At 50.6% G+C, this 18607-nt stretch overlaps 1 protein-coding gene across 8 annotated transcripts in view; it reads right to left on the bottom strand.

The window, feature by feature from the left end:
- The window catches only part of ARHGEF7 (Rho guanine nucleotide exchange factor 7), a 129162-nt gene that overhangs the window by 2801 nt on the left and 107754 nt on the right, over positions 1 to 18607 (bottom strand). For 5 of the 8 annotated variants that reach the window (XM_079138288.1, XM_079138294.1, XM_079138292.1 and 2 more), the window contains 5 exons: positions 17252 to 17330; positions 16936 to 17075; positions 14876 to 15100; positions 12530 to 12623; positions 9050 to 9139 (listed from right to left, as the gene is read on the bottom strand). In XM_079138288.1, the coding sequence (XP_078994414.1) occupies positions 9050 to 9139; positions 12530 to 12623; positions 14876 to 15100; positions 16936 to 17075; positions 17252 to 17330 (628 nt within the window). Of the gene's footprint in view, positions 1 to 3484; positions 4058 to 6167; positions 6345 to 9049; positions 9140 to 12529; positions 12624 to 14875; positions 15101 to 16935; positions 17076 to 17251; positions 17331 to 18607 lie in introns of those variants that run through there. The other 3 variants (XM_079138289.1, XM_079138295.1, XM_079138291.1) reach the window with 3 other exon arrangements.

Below are 18607 nucleotides of genomic sequence, written 5' to 3'. Positions count from 1 at the left end.
AAACTGTTCACAATGTCAGAGGAATGTGTATGCCATTCGACAAACACGAGCACAGGAGCCTGCGAGAGACAGCCCCAGGTGAACGAGGTGAGGGAGGCACTTCAGACATCAACTCTGAGACCCAAGAACAGGCTTCAAAGGTGAGGGAGGAGAACCACTTCCAGTGATGTGAGAAGTGACGATTCAAAGATCTCACTGTGTGGCAGCATGCACCATTCATATTCTTGAAAAATCACACCAATACACATGGGAGGAAGGTAATCTACCAGGGACACAAGCGCCTACGACGCTTCTGGGGGAAGGGGCGTTCTCCTTGGAAAAGCACACCTGCATGAGCTGACCGTGGAGGGGCAGTAAGCCTGCCTGCTGCAGGGTTTCTGTCTTCCTGAAAGTCTGTCAGGCTGTAAGAAGCATACCTATTGAGTAGCCCAGTCACCATGGAAACCGAAGGGCAGTACAAATGTTTTAAGGCAGAATTACAAAGAGAGCTTCCCCAGTACTCCCTGTGGGGAGCGAGGGGGACAGCTGCTGTCAAGAGGGACCAGCATCCCTGTCAGGGAAGCAGGGTCTGCCATTCCCCAAAGACAGTACAGAGCCCGTGTAGCCTCAGGTAAGTTTCCCTGGGCTGCCCTCTGTGCATCTGCAAGACCCACTATCAGGGGGTACCAGGAACACGCCCCTGCAGAAGGCAGAGGCTGGGTAAAACTAGGATGCTAGGTCCACCCTCAGCAAGCTGAGGTGCAGAAGAGCACTCTGGGTAAGCAGTCAAGCACAAGTCTGGTCCACAGCACACACTCCAGAGTCACCTTCGATGCCCGTGAAAGCAGAGGCTTCTGAGTACTGAGAGGAATTTGGTCTTGTGATCAAGCACAGTGCTTAGAATTTTGTCAAAGCCCCCTGAGCAGGCATACCGAATATCCACCAGTAAATGTCTAGACTATTTCGGAGACAGTCTTCCCATTCAAGCTGCCCTGTTCACAGTGGGGACAGGGGCTGCAGGCTACCTCATTCGAGGCCTTTCCTATTGGTGGGGCATGCTGCTGGGCCACAGTCCCCACAAGAGAGAACTGCAGGAAAGCAGCCAGAAATTCCCCGTGCCTCCCATCCAAACACAGAGGTTACCTGTCTTTAAAGGAAAAGTTAATTCATGTGATATCTGCCCCAGAAAAACATAGAAGATATTTATACCTCAGTGTAGACAACAAACAGCTCCACTTAATCTCCCTGTGAAGACAAGTAAGCGGGGCACAGTACACAATTCGGGAGACTGAGTTTCCCGTAGTCACCAACTCCCTGAGAGCCCTGCTGTGGGTCCAGACCGCTGCAACCACCTGAGTCAGAAGGGGCGTGTGCCCCGTTCAACTCGCACACACATCTTCACAAGGGTCAGCAAGAACGGCTGAGGAGGTAGAGGCCTTATGTGAATGCACGCAGGCAGCTTCAACTCCATGTGCACGCTGTTGACAAACAAGCGAGATAAAGTCACACAGGACCTCACTCTGCGAGAAAGGAGGTTCTGTGAGATGCCAGGGCCTTTGCCCCAGGTGATGGTTAGTCTCAGCTCGCTGCCATCGCTACAGTGCTGTTCTGAGGACTCAATGCTGCTCTGCCATGATCTCTCACCAAACAAATTCATGGATAAATGCCTCAAATTTTATTAAGGAACAGAATTAATCTGAGCAACTACAACCCACAAGGACTGGTAAATAGCTGCACATGCACGACACTGTTCTCACTTTTGCAAATACGTTAAAGGCACACAAGAGCTCCATGGCCACAGTAAGTGGAAGTTTGAGAGTCTGTATCAGAGACAGAATGTACTAACTGCTCTGCTCCTGTGAGACCTGACGGTGAGTGGGGAGGCTTGTGAGTGAAGGTCAGAAGTTTGCATGGGGATTTGTGCAATTCATCTACTCATTTCAGCATATTTTCCTAAAATGACAAAAAAATGAAAAGTCAACAAAAAAATTCAGGAATGTTTTCTAACCAGGTTTATAAATAAATGGGCTACTTCTTTTAATCCCAAGTACACGGATCTAACAAGATATCTCAGATATTATTAAAGAATTTTTAGAGGCACTGTGGCACAATTTTCCTGAATTAACTCGGCTAGGAAAAGCACTTAATAGCACAAAAAGCAAAGAATGGTCTAGCACTTCACCTAAACCCCACAAATGGGCCTCAGACACATGCACAGGCAGAACTGCTCACTTGTCACTCTTCCTATCTTGAGGTGGGAATAAGAAAAATGTAACACAAGAGAACACTAATCTGCACTGAGCACCAATCCTGCACTTCTCAAACTGGTGGACTCTCAGAACGTGCCTGTAGGTACAGTGTCCACTTCTCAAGGCCTGCTGGGACAACTGAGTGACAATTTCCACAGTCACTTCAGGGGCACTAGTGCCATGTGGCTATAGACACGAGTAGCTCTGGGTTCCCATGGCAGCATCCATTCCAAACTGGGTGTGATCCAATGGGGAAAACACATCATTAGCCACATCTCAGAATCTTCCCCAGTAGTCACAGATCCCCAGAGACTGGAACCTTAGTTTGAAAAGCATGGATCTAGTCTAGCAATTCCATCTTACGGATGAGGTGATGTGCCCGGGCTGTAGCAAAGCAGGGATCACCTGGGGCTCCACCACCTGTTTCTGCTGCCATCCTGGCTGCTGGAACACCACTGGAGGTGGGAGGAGGACATGCTGATGACACACAACCGCCTGCTGAATCAGAAACCACAGAGCCCTGTCAAATCCACGGCAGGTGTGAGGTGTGTGCATGTATGCGTGGGTCTGCCTGCACCAGAAGCCAGAGTGGACGGCCTGTGGTCCGTCCTTTTGGGGCCTTCCCTCTTAAGCCTGTCTGCATCAACTACTGAGATGACTTCCGGGAGGGAACCAAGCATTCCACTTAAAAACATACTTGGTAGACTCTCCAAGTTCACGCAGGCCATGCTGTTCCTTGGCTCTACGGTTTGAGCCCGCTTTTCCTTCCTAGGGAAAGAAGGTGGGCCTCTTCCCTTTGAGCTCTCCATCCACACAACAGTCTAGCCCTGCACTGCACCAGGAACTAACTAACTTCCTTTTACTCTGCTTTGCTTTCTTCTTCTGAGTCATGAGCATGCACTTTGTGAAACAAAAGGAAAACACTGATGTTAGTTAAAATTTTAAAAATTTAAAAGTTGCACTTTTTTCCATTTATGCCCCCAAATCAACAATGCTTCCTTTTGAAGACAGAACTTCCAGGGATTAAGAATTTGTTTTAAAAAAAGAAAGGATTATAAAACAAAGAATGAGTCAGGAGTAACCTTGTACTGGCTAGCACACAGCTGACCTAAGAAAGCCCAGCTCCTCCATGGAGGCAGACGTTCGGGGCCCATGGCCTGGCTGCCTGGAGATGCTGCGGTGGGGAGGAGAGCCCTGCTGTGTCCATTGGCCAACTGTACTATTCCCCTCCCCCATGGAACAAATATTAAAAGCCACAGGCTAGCAAATGCAAAATTTATTTCAACTGTACATAACATGTCTTTTTTTATAAAACAAACACTTCATTGCCATATGCAACCACAAACAATAATATGCATACTGTACAATACAATGCAACATTCAGATTTACATCCAAGTGAGTTTTCAAATGGCAGTCATGTACTAAAAATGGCTTTTCCCATTCACAGATAAAGAGCACAATATATAGATTTTTTTCAAGATCTTATACTACTATATACACATTACTGTGTTTTGGCAATTTTAGGCAAAACACATAATTATATAGCGTATTAAATACTTCTGGCGCGTGTTAGTTCAATGGGAACATCTGCAGAGGGTCTGCTGCTGGCCTAGCCCTGCCTCCTGGCTCAGCCTTCGCCCTTCCGTCGTGACACCGAGCACACACAGAAGGCAGGCTCACAGAGCCCGAGGGGCGGGTGTGAGCGTGGCTGCCGCTCCACAGAAGCACGTGTGCTGGCCTCTGGACGTCGGTCACCTGCCGCACGAAGACCATCTTCCAGGCCTGTCACTACACTTCTAACCAGGTCACCACAGCCAATGGCGTCAGACTTTGAAATGAATTCAAATAAAGAAAAAGCCAGGCTATTAGTCTGTCGTGATCTCATCGTCAACAAAAATCATCAACATGGCTTTGACTGGTACAAAAAGAAAAGACGGCGAAGCATCAGAACTCTGGGGCACAGGAACTGATAGCAACCAATGAGACATGGGCTGAAAGAGTCCAAGTGCCGGGCTGCACCTCACCGTGGTGCTCGCAGCACTAACAGGCACCCACACCAACTGAGGGCAAGCCACGGCAGCGACACTGCTGAGCCAGCTATCTCAGTCCCAAAGCAGGTGTTCAGTGAATTCCAGAAAAGAGCACTACTCTGTGTAATATTAAAAACAAAAAAAAAAGCCTCTCTATCCATTATATGATACTGGGTTAGTATGTAAACTTTGTATTAGATTTGTCAAAAATCTCCACTTGCTATTTGGCTGAACATATGCAAACCTCTAGAGATTAATACTGGGTGCTAACTTCAGAAGACTGCTCCTAAACTTTCTTATTTTACTAACTGATATAAAAATATGAAATCTCTAGTTGGTGCGAGCAGCTCTGTGGCTGTGGGAACACACTGGCATCGGGGTCAATGGTGCCCGTGGGCCCTGTGCCTCGCCATGCTCAGGCAGACACAGCGCCCAGCTCTCTGAGCAGCACGTCCCCGCCAGGAGTTCACTAGCACCGCTGGCAGGCAAGCAGCAGGGCCTAGTCCCAGGCTTAGCACTGTGTCAGCACGCTCTGTACAACACTGAGCACGCTGGCCTGGCGAGGGGTGGTGGGGAAGACACCATTGCCACCTGGAACTCCAGCGCCCTAAAAAGGAAACAGTGTTATTCCCGATTCACCATGGCTTCCTGTTTCTGCAGGTGGTTCCAATGGACACGTAAAATACAACCAGGAGGTTCCATTTTAACACCAAACAGCGGGATGGGGAGAAGACAGTTCTGTCCCCAAAGCCATGATCAGGCGTGGGCGTGCTGCTGCAACTGAATGCAACACACCACATTCAGTCTTTCTCAAGCGAGATCAGCCCAAGTGAGGCCAGTGAAAACTCCTTACAGCCAGTCCCAGGAAGGCAGGGGAGGTTTCCTCCAAGGGGCAAGGCAGCCTAGCACACCTTCCCCGCCCACAGGGTAAGGGGTCGGCTCATCAGATGGAGCTGTAAACAGAGTTTCACCGCAGCTGGCTGCTGGAAGCAATGGTGTATTCAGCTCTCACAGACAGCGCAGCATGGATGTCAGGGGCAGCCGGCCATGATGGAAGCCAAGCACACAACCCTGCGCTCTCTGCGCAAGGCCGAGCCTACACTGCAGGGGCCAGATGCTTCCGACTTAAAGTGGTAGTGCAGGGGGGCTCTGTATGGCGCAGTTCAGACCTTCAGCGCCGTAGCCACAGTCACCGGCAGGGCAGGGAATGTGCTGTGATGAGCAGTGACTGCATACCTTTGGAAAGGCAAGCTCCCCACACCCCACAGGCAGGATGCAGGAGAGCACAGAGCTCGGGGGTCAAGTCAGCTCTGAAAAATGCAACACCCACCCTTCTGTGCAACTGCCAGGCCGTGATGCACATCATTCACACCTGGAGCCTCATTACACATGCTCCTCTCAGTGCCTCACCACAGCTACTTGGTCAATTGTTACATGTAAAAAACCTAGGTCCCTACATAAGGCCAGAGTCTCCTCCACATTGCTGGCACTTAAGATCGCAAACCTGTGTGGTTCTGGTAGAAAATACAAAAATGTCCATACAGCTGTATCCAAAAAGAAACGAAACAGCTGCTACACTGGGGCGGGGGGTGGGGACCCAAAGCATTTTTGAGTCTGTAAAGAACAATGCTCCACTGGGAAAAGCACCTTGGCACAGGCTCATGTGAACCCACCGTCTTCCTCAACAGACAGCAGCTTGAATGCATACTCGACTGGCAATCAAGCCTCCAGGAGGCACAACGGAAAATACCAGGAACACTCTCAAAAGTTGTTAAAATATCACATAAAAGAGACAAGGAACAGCAAGAAACATCTAAGAAAAGCAGGCTGCGATACAACAAGCATTGGTTAAGAAAAGCTCAGAAGTGCATTAGTTCTGGTGAGAGATATATGAGCAACAGCTCTTACGAGATGCAGAACCCATTCTGTAACTATGGGCTGTCCATATACTGTCATACTCAGAGTCTTCCGAGAGGTCTGAGGGCTCCAAACGAGAAAGGCTACTGCGACGACCCAAGGAGTCTAGACTTGATTGGTCGTCATCAGCCAAGACGTGATTATGCATCAGGTCAGTGCCTTGCCATGCTAAGACGGGGATGGAGTGACAGGTGCGACAGGCAGAGGTGGGATGAGGAGGGACGGACAGGAAGAGCCACAACCAAAACATGAAACAAAAGCAAAAGGTGATGGGAAGAGAAGGAAAAGAGAAAATATTGTTAAAAAATGGCAACAAATGCTTATTTCTCCTCATTTATGGCTGGGTTTTACATAATGAACTTAATTATTAGCACAACCCTCAGAACAAACTAGATCAGTTATTTTAATAAACCTATACCCAATATTATTTCTAAATTGCTCCTTTTTAAGATAAAGCACTCACCTAAAAAATTTTCTACAGATTCGCCCATGTCCAAATGATTAATTCCATAAATGCTTGACAATTAACTACTTCTCTTAACAAATGGTATTAGGACATTATATGTAAAAGGTACCATTTATGGAGGTGAAACTACTTCCTATTCAGTGAATGGATGCATTAAATGCAAAAATAACATCAAAATGATTTTTGACTTACTTCTTCAGGGACCTCTGCCAAACTGTTCATCACCAGCAGGGGTCTAAACTTACCTTATGAACCCACAACCAGTGCAATAGGTTCAGAGTGGAGAAAGGGATTTAAGAGGGCGCCTGGACCTTCCCCTACTGCTTACAGGGCTCGCCAGAGTAGAGGCTGAGTCTGTTCACAATGTCATCAACCCTATGCACGCCCTTCGCCATCAGGATGACAGGCGTGAACTGGCAACACTACTATGCTAAGAGGAGAATGGCAGTGGGCAGGGAACAGCTGGCAATGGAAAGCAGTGAACCTGGCAGGCAGCTGGGCATAAGAGCATGCAGAGCTGAGGGGGCCTCCCTTGGGGAGACAGGGCTGTGATGGGGACTAGAAGCCACAGCAGGAAGCAGCCTCTCTGCAGACAGCACATGAACTAGCTTCCTCAGTCTGGGCAGGCCACTTTTTCCTTGAGCAAGAAATCAACACTCTAAATGCTTGGGCCTCTTGGCCCAAAATGAATGAGCTGCACTCTGGTAAAGTAAACCCTTTCTAAAAGCCGTTGCTACTGCGCATTAACGTGCCAGTGAGCCATTTCCCTGTGGAAAGGAAGCGTGCCCTCCTCATCACTACCGATGCTGGGAGGGTCAGGCTGATGCCTGGGCTGATTATCCTCTCTGTCCCAGGTACTTTTGCCCACAGTGTCAACCAAAAGCAAAACATCAGAGTAACAACCAATGCTTTCTTGTGTGGGACAATGGACATGCTGACATGGACAGGGCACTAAGAAAGGTTCTGTGGAAGCTGCACGGCTGGCAGCAGCAGAGCTATACACTCATCACAGGTGGTGCCACTGATCCAGAGGAATGGGGTGGCGCTGTGGGGCCCCTGAAGCTCACAGGCCCCTGAGAGACTCAGACCTTCATCTGAGACTACTAGGTTAAATTTTATTGAAGTATCTGAAATTCAGAGGACTAATTTTTAAAAATCTCAAATTCAACATTCATAAAAACCTATTACAACATTTTATAGCCTATTATACTTAAAGTACTATGCCTAACAAACCATGAAAATGTAATACCTGTAATCACGATAGTCTGCACTTAGGAATCACTGCCCAGCTGCACGTGCAGGTGCTCCAGTCTCCTGGAGTACCCAGGCCTTCCCACTTCTTTCCCATCCCTCTGACCAGTCACTACCACAGGCGCCTTCACCAGAGGGGAAGGACAGAACAGGGACTGTGCTGACTACTGGCAGAGAGTCCAAATGCCATAAGCACATTATGGGGCAGTGCTGGTCACAACACAGGAAATGGCAGAAAAGGCCCAGAGCACACACAATTCTACCTGGCCCTGTGCCTGGCTTATGTTCACAGCCAGGAAGTCCTTCTGCTTTTCTGTTCCTCAGCCTTAGTCTAAGCAGGACACACACTCAGCTGCACCAGCACAACTGCAGGCAGGCCTGAGAATGGAGGGGGAGGGACACACTCTGCCAAAAGCCACAGCAGCAGGGACCCAATGCCCCAGGGGAAGCCAACTTTTAATGCCCAAGTCCCACCTGAGCCACCAGGGCTCCAAGGCCAAGAAAAGCCCAAGAGCTAAGGAGCAGCAGGCCAAGAGGCCCGCTGAGGTGGAGAGGCCCACAGGGCCATGCACTGCTGCCCAGCTGCCGCCGCACTGCACTGCCCTCACACCTGCCAGGGAGATTTAAAAAGCCACCTCCTTCTTGTCCGTACTACAGACTGAAATGTTTTCACTTAAACATGACACGTAAGACATGGGTAAATTCTGTGCTGCTGAAATCTACCAAAGAAGTTAGTTTGTGCTTACTTCCAAATATTTATAAGAAAAAGGAAAGGAAGCTACAGGAGCCTTGCTCCAGGTTTACATTTTGGATAACAACCAACAATTCTAAAGAGCTACCCCACCCCCACATCCCTATACCACACCAGTAGTTTAACGGGCTGAAATAGCCAGCCTTCCGCTATCTTCTAAACACATCTAGGTGAAGCTTTACAAATGCTGACGGAGCCCTATGGCAGAACACTAGCTAGAAAACTGAACCACTACCCTGTCCACAGCTCAGATCCTGCTCAAAAGATCCAGGATCTTGGGCGCCCTGTGTGTGTTGCCTGCTACGTCCCTGAGACCGCCCTCCCTCACAGCAGCTCAGGCCCAGGGACAGACTTCCTCAGATTGTGACAAGAACACACATCTCAGTGCATTCCTGCAAAACTCACTTGAGTTGAGGGTCTGCCGTGTCTTGGCGCTTGTGCAGTAAGCCTCGATGACCTTCAGAATCTGAGCATCTTCTTCCAGAGCCGCCGTGCCTGCAGAGAGATGCAGATGCATCACCACCGAACATGCATCCCAGAGTCACACTCCACGGCTGGCCAGACCGACTTGGCCAAAATCAGCAGGTAAGATGAGCCCTCCTTTTATTTTCTTGTCAGGTAACTGTCCTCTTAATATCTATGAATAGGTATATTCAAAAGGATTTTTTTGTTTTTTTTAAAAATATTTTTATCTGTAACGTATCTAGCAAAAGATTGCTATCCTAACCATAAAGGCTGCTTGCTAATCTATTAAACAAAGGAGTCCCCTCCCTGACAAATTAAAATAGGATTAAAGACTAAGAAACTCACAAAAGATCAGAGGCGGTGAGGAAGGCCATTCCACCTCACTCAGCAAGAGCCCAGTCTCACATCCTCATAACCAGCCTGACGAACACCAAGACCAGCAGGGTGGGCAGAGCTTTGGGAGGCAAGCCTCGCCAGCTGCCAGGAGGAGAAGGATGACCTTGAGAGGCATCTGATGCAGGCCTGCAAAGGAACTTTCCTCTAACTCAGATTCCTACTTAGAAGTCAATCTACAAAATTCACAAGCCAGGTCAGTGCTCCTCGCAGCCTCCCCACAGAGCCTTTCTTAAGCAGGCTCCGGGCCAGCGGCTCTGCCTCCACTGAGAGCAGGCACCAAGCACAGAGTGCCAAAGGCCGACGCAGTGGCCGCAGCATGGGCACAGCCCCTCTCGTCAGCGGGCACACGGGAGTGTCACACATATGGGCAAGCTGCTTATTATCTTCCTCTTTTTCTGTTTCTTTCTTTCCTAAAATATCACTTGGGTACATACTTTAAAAGGCTCACCTACTCTAACAGAAAATGTGGAAAGAACAGAAGGCTAGAACATTAATAGCTATATAACAACAAAGCCTCAATGTCATTTTAAGAGAGTAAAGTATACACCAGGCAAACCAAATACTCATTACCAGACAATAAATTAGAATGCAGGAACTTAAGAGCTCCCTAGAAAAGGCCTAAATTTTACTAAATGGACACAATCTTCCAAGAGGCTCCCCTAACAATCCACCCCCTCAGAGAGCAGTCCACCTTCACAGAGGACGCCTGCAAGGGAACTTCCAAAAGCAGTTGTTCCCTGCAGGGGTAGAGGGTTGTGTGTCTTTTCAGGGACCCTGTCAGTCCAGCTGATATAACCAACGGCTCATGTGAGACATGCTGAATACAAAACAAATCAAGCAAAGGCCGAGAGTGAAGCAGGAAGCTGGACACAGCTCTGGCTTCCAATAAACTGCCATGCTGTTCTACCTTCACCACCATGGGTAGATGCAAGCAGCCAAGGTGAGGACACCACATGTCTGCTGTGTGGCCTGGGCTGTTTCCCAGACTAGAACAATGCTGAGATTCTGGATGCAAGAAAGGCTCAAACAATTAGGAGGTGAGTGCCTTTAAAGCAGTGAGGCTTTCCCGCACCTGCAATGCGTGGCACTATCAGAGATCACTTATCCAAAATTTCCATCAGTCCTCTGCCTCACAGGTCCTCCTGAGCCTCACCTTCGAGGACTGCAGGGCGGGGCATTCGGACACCCCATCTGCCCAAACCTGCATGTGTTCACCATCCAGCTGACACTTGCTCCTGGACGTCTCCCGAGAGCCTTGTGCGCATCCTCCAGCCTCCCCAGACCTTTGCCTGCCCTGCCCATCATGGCTCCTGTAGCGCACCCAAGGCCACGCTGCTGAAAGCCACGGGCCTCATGTATAAGCCAGCAGCATGCCCTGCAGGCCTGCACACCCACCCAGCACACTGCTGACCTTCTGGGCAGGAGGAGTCTGTCTGCACACAGTGTAGGATGCTGTGCCACACGGGGTCTCTACCAGAGAACAGGAGTCCTCACCCAGATGTGACAACCAGTGTTTTCAGATACTATTTAATGTGCCCTGGGGCAAATCCCACCCCACTGAGAATGATGACCATGGCTCCACCTTCACTGCTGAGTGACCTCTGCCCCCCTTTCACTCTGTCACCATCAACCTGGCCCCACCACCATCCCCTCTCACCTTCACTGCCTGGCTGCATCTTCACCTCAGCCTGCTTGCTCTCGTGCAGCAGGCCAGGCCTCTGGATGCTGCGGCAGCCTGCTGCCTGAGGACCCGGGAGGGATCTGCATCACCAGTCCCTCACTCCCCAGGCAGCTCCTGCCTCACGCCTGCAGCCAGGGCACAGGAGCTCGATGCTGCCCTTGCAGAGAAGCGGTCCCCCAGGCCTGCCAGTCTGAGCATACCCCGGACCATGCACCAAAAGTTTGCTTGTTTCTCCTGTCTCCCACAACGCCTGCGCTCTAGCAGGGCAGGGACGTTTCCTTCTTTCACAGCCGTGTCCCTTGCACCAGCACAAAGAAGGGGCTAGGTAGTCTGCCAGTGACCAAAGGAGAGGGCGACCACGTCAGAACCACCAAGGAAGGTGCCATCTTGTTGGCTTCCCCACATTAAGAGGGCCTCACACTGAGGACAGGGAGAAAGCTGCTCAGCACCTGAATCACAGCTGCTGGGCCAAGGGGCCACCTCTCCTGGCAATGCCAACTACTCTCAGATTCTGAGTAAAAGATCTCCCCCACGGGCCTTCTTTTGGAAATAAACCCTGAAGAGTCCCAATGAGCACAGTGAAAAGGAGCAATGGCAGAGAGTTGCAAGACCTGTGGAAGACCCCTATTGGCACTGCAAGTACTTGCTGGCTATCAGGTTCTGTTCCTGTTCCTGAGGGGAGGGACACCAGGGTGGAATGAGCATGCCCTGTCCCTACCAGGAACTTTCCTTCAGCCCTGGACAGTTCTCTAGATGGCCACCTGCTTGCTGTGTCCCTTGCCAGCAGTCACAAGGGCCTGATGTGCTGGGTACAACGAGCTGTCTGTGCACACTGGAGGATGCTGTGTGATACCCACCCTGGTCTACCACTGAGGGCAGTAGCCCTCACCCAGCTGTGACAAACAGAGTGTCTTCGACATTGCTGTATGTCCTGTGGGGCAAATCCCACCCGGCAAGAGGCAGGGCAGAGGATCTTCCCACTGCTTCTACAAGTATTCTATGAATCCCGAAGCTACAGCCTGTGAGCATGGTACGGAAACCCCAGGGTAGGACAAACGCTGCTTCCAGCTCCCCAGCTCACGCCTGAGTCCCCTTGGAAGAGACAATAAGGACTATGACCCTGGTCACAGCCCTGCTGGCTGGAGAGGAGGCTTCAGGATCAAGTGAATAAGAGCAGGTGAGGCCCCATGGACAGCTTGGTCCTGGCCCCATGCCCCCACCCCATGCTTCCTGCCCACCCACTGGACCACCTCGAGGTGCAGGCCCTGCTGTGGGCAGTTGCAGATGGCCACAAGTTTCTCCATCGCGCTCGCCAAGCCCCACCACCCAGCACAGGGACTCACTCTTTCGCAAGGCGAACTCCTCGTCTGAAGGCTTCCGTTCAGGTTTGCGCTTCGGCAGCAGCTTTTTCATGGTCTTGGGACTCTTGCTGAGGTCCTGGGGACACAAAGGACAGAGAACACCGACAGGTGCCAGAGTCTGCCACGCTCCTGGGTAAGGCGAGCCAACTACCACATGCATCCCGTAGCTCTCGCATGGCCTCTGCCCACCGTGGAGATCACGCAAGACCAACAGTGTCTTCAGCCTTCGCCACTAATCTTCCTCAACTCCAGCAGAAACCCTTGTGCTACCTGGGTCTCACCAGTCCTGTGACAGCAAGTGGCAGAGGTGTCCCCACTGGTAGGAGAGAAAGGGCAGGCAGCCAGGAGATGAGGCTGGCAACTATGGGGCAGACCCACCTGGCATAGCTGACCAGAAAGAGATGAAGAAACCAAGGCAAGTCAGTTCTTCCAGGAAAGTGCTGAAGTCTCAAGACAAAAGCAAAGCAAGAGGCCAGGAACCCACTGGTTCTGAGTCCAGAGACAGCTGTGGGGCACACACAGCCAGCCCAGCACCTGCTCGGGAGGGGTGACCTGCCCTGCCCACTTGGCACATCCTCATTTTGAGGTGAAAACTAAGTGAAGCCCAAGGGGCAGGTGAGGGTTCAACTGCCGAGCATGTGCTGGACAGAGACACTAAAGAAGGCTGCCTGCATCAGTTCAGTCACACCTTTGTGGGGACGTGCTGCTGGACACAGACTCAAAGCACTGAGGAAGCAAGGCTTCAAAATCTTCTCTGAATAAATGAGCATTTACAAAGCTCTTAGAAGTGCCCAGCAATCAGTTCCAGAACAAACATGTCCACTGTGGGCTCCAGTGCTTCCCCTACTCAAAGGAAGATGCCCAGACCCCTGGACAGGTCAGTGCCCAGTCCTGCCCTGCCCAGCAGGCAACTGTGCACCAGGGCTCAGGGAACGGGGCCCAGCACCTCTGCCTACAACCTGGCCCGACGGGCAGCACTCCAGGGGCTCTGGCTGCTCTTCAACTCTCCCTGGGGATGACTTCTCACTAGTGTTTGAAGGTGTTGGGGATGATGAGCTGTGAGCAAAGGACGAACACCCTTCTCCCCCGTGGCATCTAAAAGCACTCGCAGCCAGGTTTACCACAACCCACATGCTTCGGCTTGCTTCCATGACCCTCCCTCGCCCTTCCACTCTTTGGCCAGCAGTTCTACCCCAATAACTGTCTCCAACGATTAAACCTCCATCAGTGCTTGCCCGCATTATCTCACTTTTTCTTTATATTACAAACACCAACAAAGAACATCCATATCCTTCAAGCAGCTACCTGCAATTTAAAAATTCTGTCTGGGCATGATTCTCAGCAAGATAGCCAAGATAAAAGCAGAAATTCACTAACAACAATGCAAGGATCGCGTGCGATTCCTCAGGCAGCACCCGCACTGGTGCTGGCAGGCGTGCAGGAAGGCTCTGCCCAGCAACATGGCAACACGCCTGCCTGGACAGCAGGCTCCAGGCCAGGAGGCAGTGGTCACCACACGACCACGCTCACCTGCACACTCGTTCTCACGCATTCATGCCACACTTGCACTCACACTGCACTCACACCACATTCATTCTCACACTCATAAGCCCGCTCGTCCTTCCACATGCTTACTCGAAACCTGTTCCTGCACACTCACAATTGTTCTTTTCCTCACACTCACGTCTGCCGACTCATTCTCACACACACAAGTGTGCCCGTTCTGCGTTCAGAACCTCACTCGCTCCTCCCACGCTCACACTGACGACCAGTCTCCTTGGGTGAAAGCCCTCCTCGGGATGCGCCCCTCCTCCTCAGGCAGGCCTGGGGAAGAGGGGCTTATTAGAGGTGGCACCTGACAGGAGGTACACCTCGCATATGGAACAAGACCCAGTTAGAAGGAAGAAGGCTGCAGACTGTGCCAAAACTCCTCACAAGTCCAGGAGGGGCTGGTTTACATGACTATTCCCATTTTTATTTGTAAATAGTCTCTTCATCCCAAGTTGCTCCAGGGTTTCTGGACAGGATCTGTCAAGAGGTGCAGCACAAGGGCTGGTGTCCAGACTGCTTGGGGCCTGCCCCTCCCCAGCGCCTGCCCTGGGGGCACTGTCCAGCAGGGGTGCATGCCCATCCCCCAACTCCCAAGCCCTTCACAGCAGAAGGGAATGGTAAGAGAACCAGGGTGACTCTGCTTCCCGCTCTCATGAAGCTCGTCTGCATTTTCTCTGTCACAGAAACATGGAATTTTCATTTCTAAATTCACTAAAACAAAAACTGGAATGAAATACAAGAGAATGGTGGGTGGTGTGAGCGCCCAAAGGACCTTACCTCCTTGTAGCAGAGTGCAGCTGAGGGCCGGAGAGGGGGTGCAGGCCGTAGGCAGCTCAGACTCCAGGGCTTGGGGGTCTTTGGAGGCTCCAGGGGCCCCCAGCTGATAGTGGTGTGCGGGGTGCCATGGTGGGAGGGGTGGGGGAGCGTGTGGTAGGCAGGCGTTAGCGCCACAGGCTTGTTGTCTGCGTGCTTGCTGGATGGGGTGATGGGATGGGAGGGGAGCTGCCGGACACAGAAGTGAGAAGAGAGGAGACAGCATAAGACCAGGGCAGTCACCGTAAAGAACTGAGCACACGCACCTCACCCCGCTCCTTAGGCTCTGGGGACGAGCCTAGTGGTCCATTTCAGGGCCAGGCACAGGGCTGCCGGCACTGTCTGCTGCAGGAGCACCTTGCTCTACTTGGGAAAAGCAGCTCTGCACCAGGACTAAAAGGCCTGGCCTCCCACATTTGGAAAAAGGCTAATCATTTCCCAGAGCATCAGAATTTCCTAAGAGAACTGGCACTGCCTATACTGGAATGTGACAACAGGAGGGTGACTCTCCCCAGTCAGGATTTACTCCTGGCAATGCACGCACAGCCAGCCCAGTGCCTGCTCAGCGGGAACAACCTGCCCTGTCCACTAGGACCTGGCTGGCTGCTGTGCTCAGGGAGAGGGAAGAAGGACGGAAATATCTCCTGACACAGCAGGCTGGTCCAGTTCTGTCTATGGCTGCTTTCGTGTTAAGAGGGCAAAGTCAAGTTGCAACACAGGCCTATAAAGCCCCAAACAGGTGCAATCTGGCCCTTGATATAAAATGCCAATATCTAGGATAAAACAAAATACAACTGTTTCTGGAAAACTTAGCTTTAGTGAAAACAAAGCTTTTCAAAATCCAATTTTTGTAAGGGTGTGTTCTTAATAAGGTTCATATTCCTGAACCCCCCCCCCCCCGAATTCCATCACACTGACAGTGAAATAAGACGCTAAATAAAGTGAATGGCACTCAGCACGAGCCAGCAGCCTCAAGTCAGCCAACAAGGCAGCACAGGCAACTAGGAGGAGTGGCAACTTGGGGGCCACTCTCCCAAGACGTTGACATGGGAACACAGGCTGAAGAAGGCCTCATGATGCCAATGCCCCATGCCCAGAAGTGGGAACCACGGCCTCCTGTACTCTCCCAGGTTGGCCCCTGCAAGGGGCATGGGACTACAAAACTAGAGGCTCATACTGAACAGCACAGGTGGATGACATCATGTAAAACATTCCTCCTGGCAATAATGTCATAGCAGGTAATGTTTGGTTTATTTGCTCTTACTTGGAAAGTCAGAAGAGGGTGCTTGTTGCTAAAATGAGTATAAGACTCAAGCTGGGTAGTCAGAGTCCCCATAAACATACCTAAAGAAAGTGGTGAACCACTAAGGAAAAATGAACTATTAGTAAAAACTATCCTAACAACCTAATGAAGATGTGAGAAAACACAAATTCAAAATGCTATTCATTCTTTCATTCTTAGTTCATTCTTTCAAAGGTTTACCCAATTTTTCAAGACTATTTGATAAAGATGTTTGATAGAACAAATAGACTATTTGATCAAACAGAAGTTAATTCAACATCAACTTCTTATTAAACACCAGTAGAAAGAGGTTTAAATACTGAAACTTTGGTGTTGATTCACTTTGAAAAGTTCTCTCTGAAGAGCTGCTGAGCTTTTTAAAGTGAAAAATAAATTTCTTAAAATCAAAACAGTGAGAACAAAATCGTATTTTATGCCTTCAATGTAAATCTGGCCCTTCCCATCATTACCATTATTTACTGTTTGATTTTTGTTGTTGTTGTTTTTTAATCGAACATAACAAATGCAATTGAAATTCTTAGAAAAATCATCCATGGGCAGTGCTTCCTGGGGGTTTGATAGCAACTTCCCTGCCAGGTCTGAGCAAAGTCCACATTCCCCCAATTGTCAACCAATTCGTGAGCATGCCCGACGAAGGCTGCAGCACAAGGGCACCCGTGGCCGGCCCACCACAGGCCATCATCGCTCAGAGCTGGGAAGAGGAGACAGCGGGAGCCCTTACGGTGTGAGATGGTACGGAATGGGGCTTGATGGTGGGGTTGCCCACAGAGGTGACCTTCGTCTGCTTCTGTAGATGGTCCACCCATTCCTGCAGGTCCTGCTGGTTGTTGCACGACACTAGTATCCGCTCAATCATGCTCCCTGGAAAGGAAGAAAAAGGCTGACGTGGAAACGCAGGCAGGAAGCTCACACATGCACACGCCCATCAACAATGCTTAAACGTCACCCTCCAAAACGTGTCAGCAAAGTCTGCACTCAAGAGACAGGCTGCCTCCCTGGCGGGGACAGACAGCACACACACGGCTTGTGCCTATCACCTGATATTTCAAACGCATTCCTATGATTTTCACTGTCCTCAAGCTTTGTGATTGTCATTCCTGTCGTTGGTAGCTTTCCCTAAAAAAGACCCCCCCCCCACAAAAAAATGCAATTAGTGCTTTTCTAGTAAAGAAGTACTGTTATTAAAATAAATATTAAATGACTTTGGAGTTGGCAAGGGTGTCACAGGCTGCTTGTGGCTGTGCATGCATAACATAAAGAAAGCTCTCTCAGAAAAGGAATCAGCACGCAGATTCAGGAGTGTTCAAAAAGGCAGAGTATAAAAACTAGAAAAATTCCACCTGCTGGATCACTCTAAACAAACACCAGCACATAAAAACGTGACCTATTAGGACAGGACTGAAGGGCATCGCAGCTGTTTCAGAGAACCCATTAAGAGAAGGCAGGCAGGCATTTGCTCGTTAGGGAGTCAGCTCCCAGTGTGAAGGCAGAAACAGGGTGGCAGACCAGGTCAAGCACAGGAGCGGCCTTACCAGCTACAACACAGCCTGCCAAGGAGAAAAGAATGGCTGTGCTGAAGGCGCAGCAGGGCAAGCAGTCACCTGGGGACCCAGGGATCTAAGCAGGAAATTCAGTTACAATGGGCAGCAGGCTGATGCCCATCCACAAAGCAGAGCTCGCCCAGCAATGCTCAAACGTCACCCACCAGAGCACAACAGCAATGTCTGTACTCGGGAGACAGGTTGCCTCCCTGGCTGGCACAGACGCTACAGCTTTTGCCCATCACCTGGAATTTCAAATGCACGGCTTACCCTGGGCACACAGACCACACAACTGAACTAAGCCTGTAGGAGAGGTTGGGGGTGAGCCAAGCTGCCTTGGAGCCACCATCAGCACAGGGGCTGAACTGCACCAGCACCCAGACACAGAACTCCCACGACATGAGGGACATCACCAGACGTGCAGTGGTGACACAACCTGCAGATGCTCCTGACATCAGGCAGGCAGAGGCCAGAGAGGCCATCACACCCAATAGCACCAGGACAGCCCTCCCACCCCACCTCCCAAGCAAACAAGCATCCAACCCAAAGTGTCAGTGATGTGAGGCTCAGCAGCTGTGTTCTGAAGCACAGCAGGCCAGACCGTGCTCCTTTCCCAGATCCCTCAGGCATGCAGACTGTGGGCAGGTGTGAGAAGTGCTATGGCAAACGCAGCTGTGGATTCCCGTTTCACCTGGCACACCTCAGGGGCAGTGTGCAGAAGCCTGTGTCCCAGAGTGGGCATAAGCACTGCTGACACAGACCAGGGCTCCCTGCACCCGGGAGAGGGATGTCCCTGGGAACCTGTGTCAAAAACAGGAAGGTGGGACCCTGCTGGTGAGACACCAAGACAAC

The sequence above is a fragment of the Sciurus vulgaris genome, assembly GCF_902686455.1.
Source record: "Sciurus vulgaris genome assembly, chromosome: 4".
Classification (NCBI taxonomy): domain Eukaryota; kingdom Metazoa; phylum Chordata; class Mammalia; order Rodentia; family Sciuridae; genus Sciurus; species Sciurus vulgaris.
This window is presented reverse-complemented; position numbering and strand designations above follow the sequence as displayed.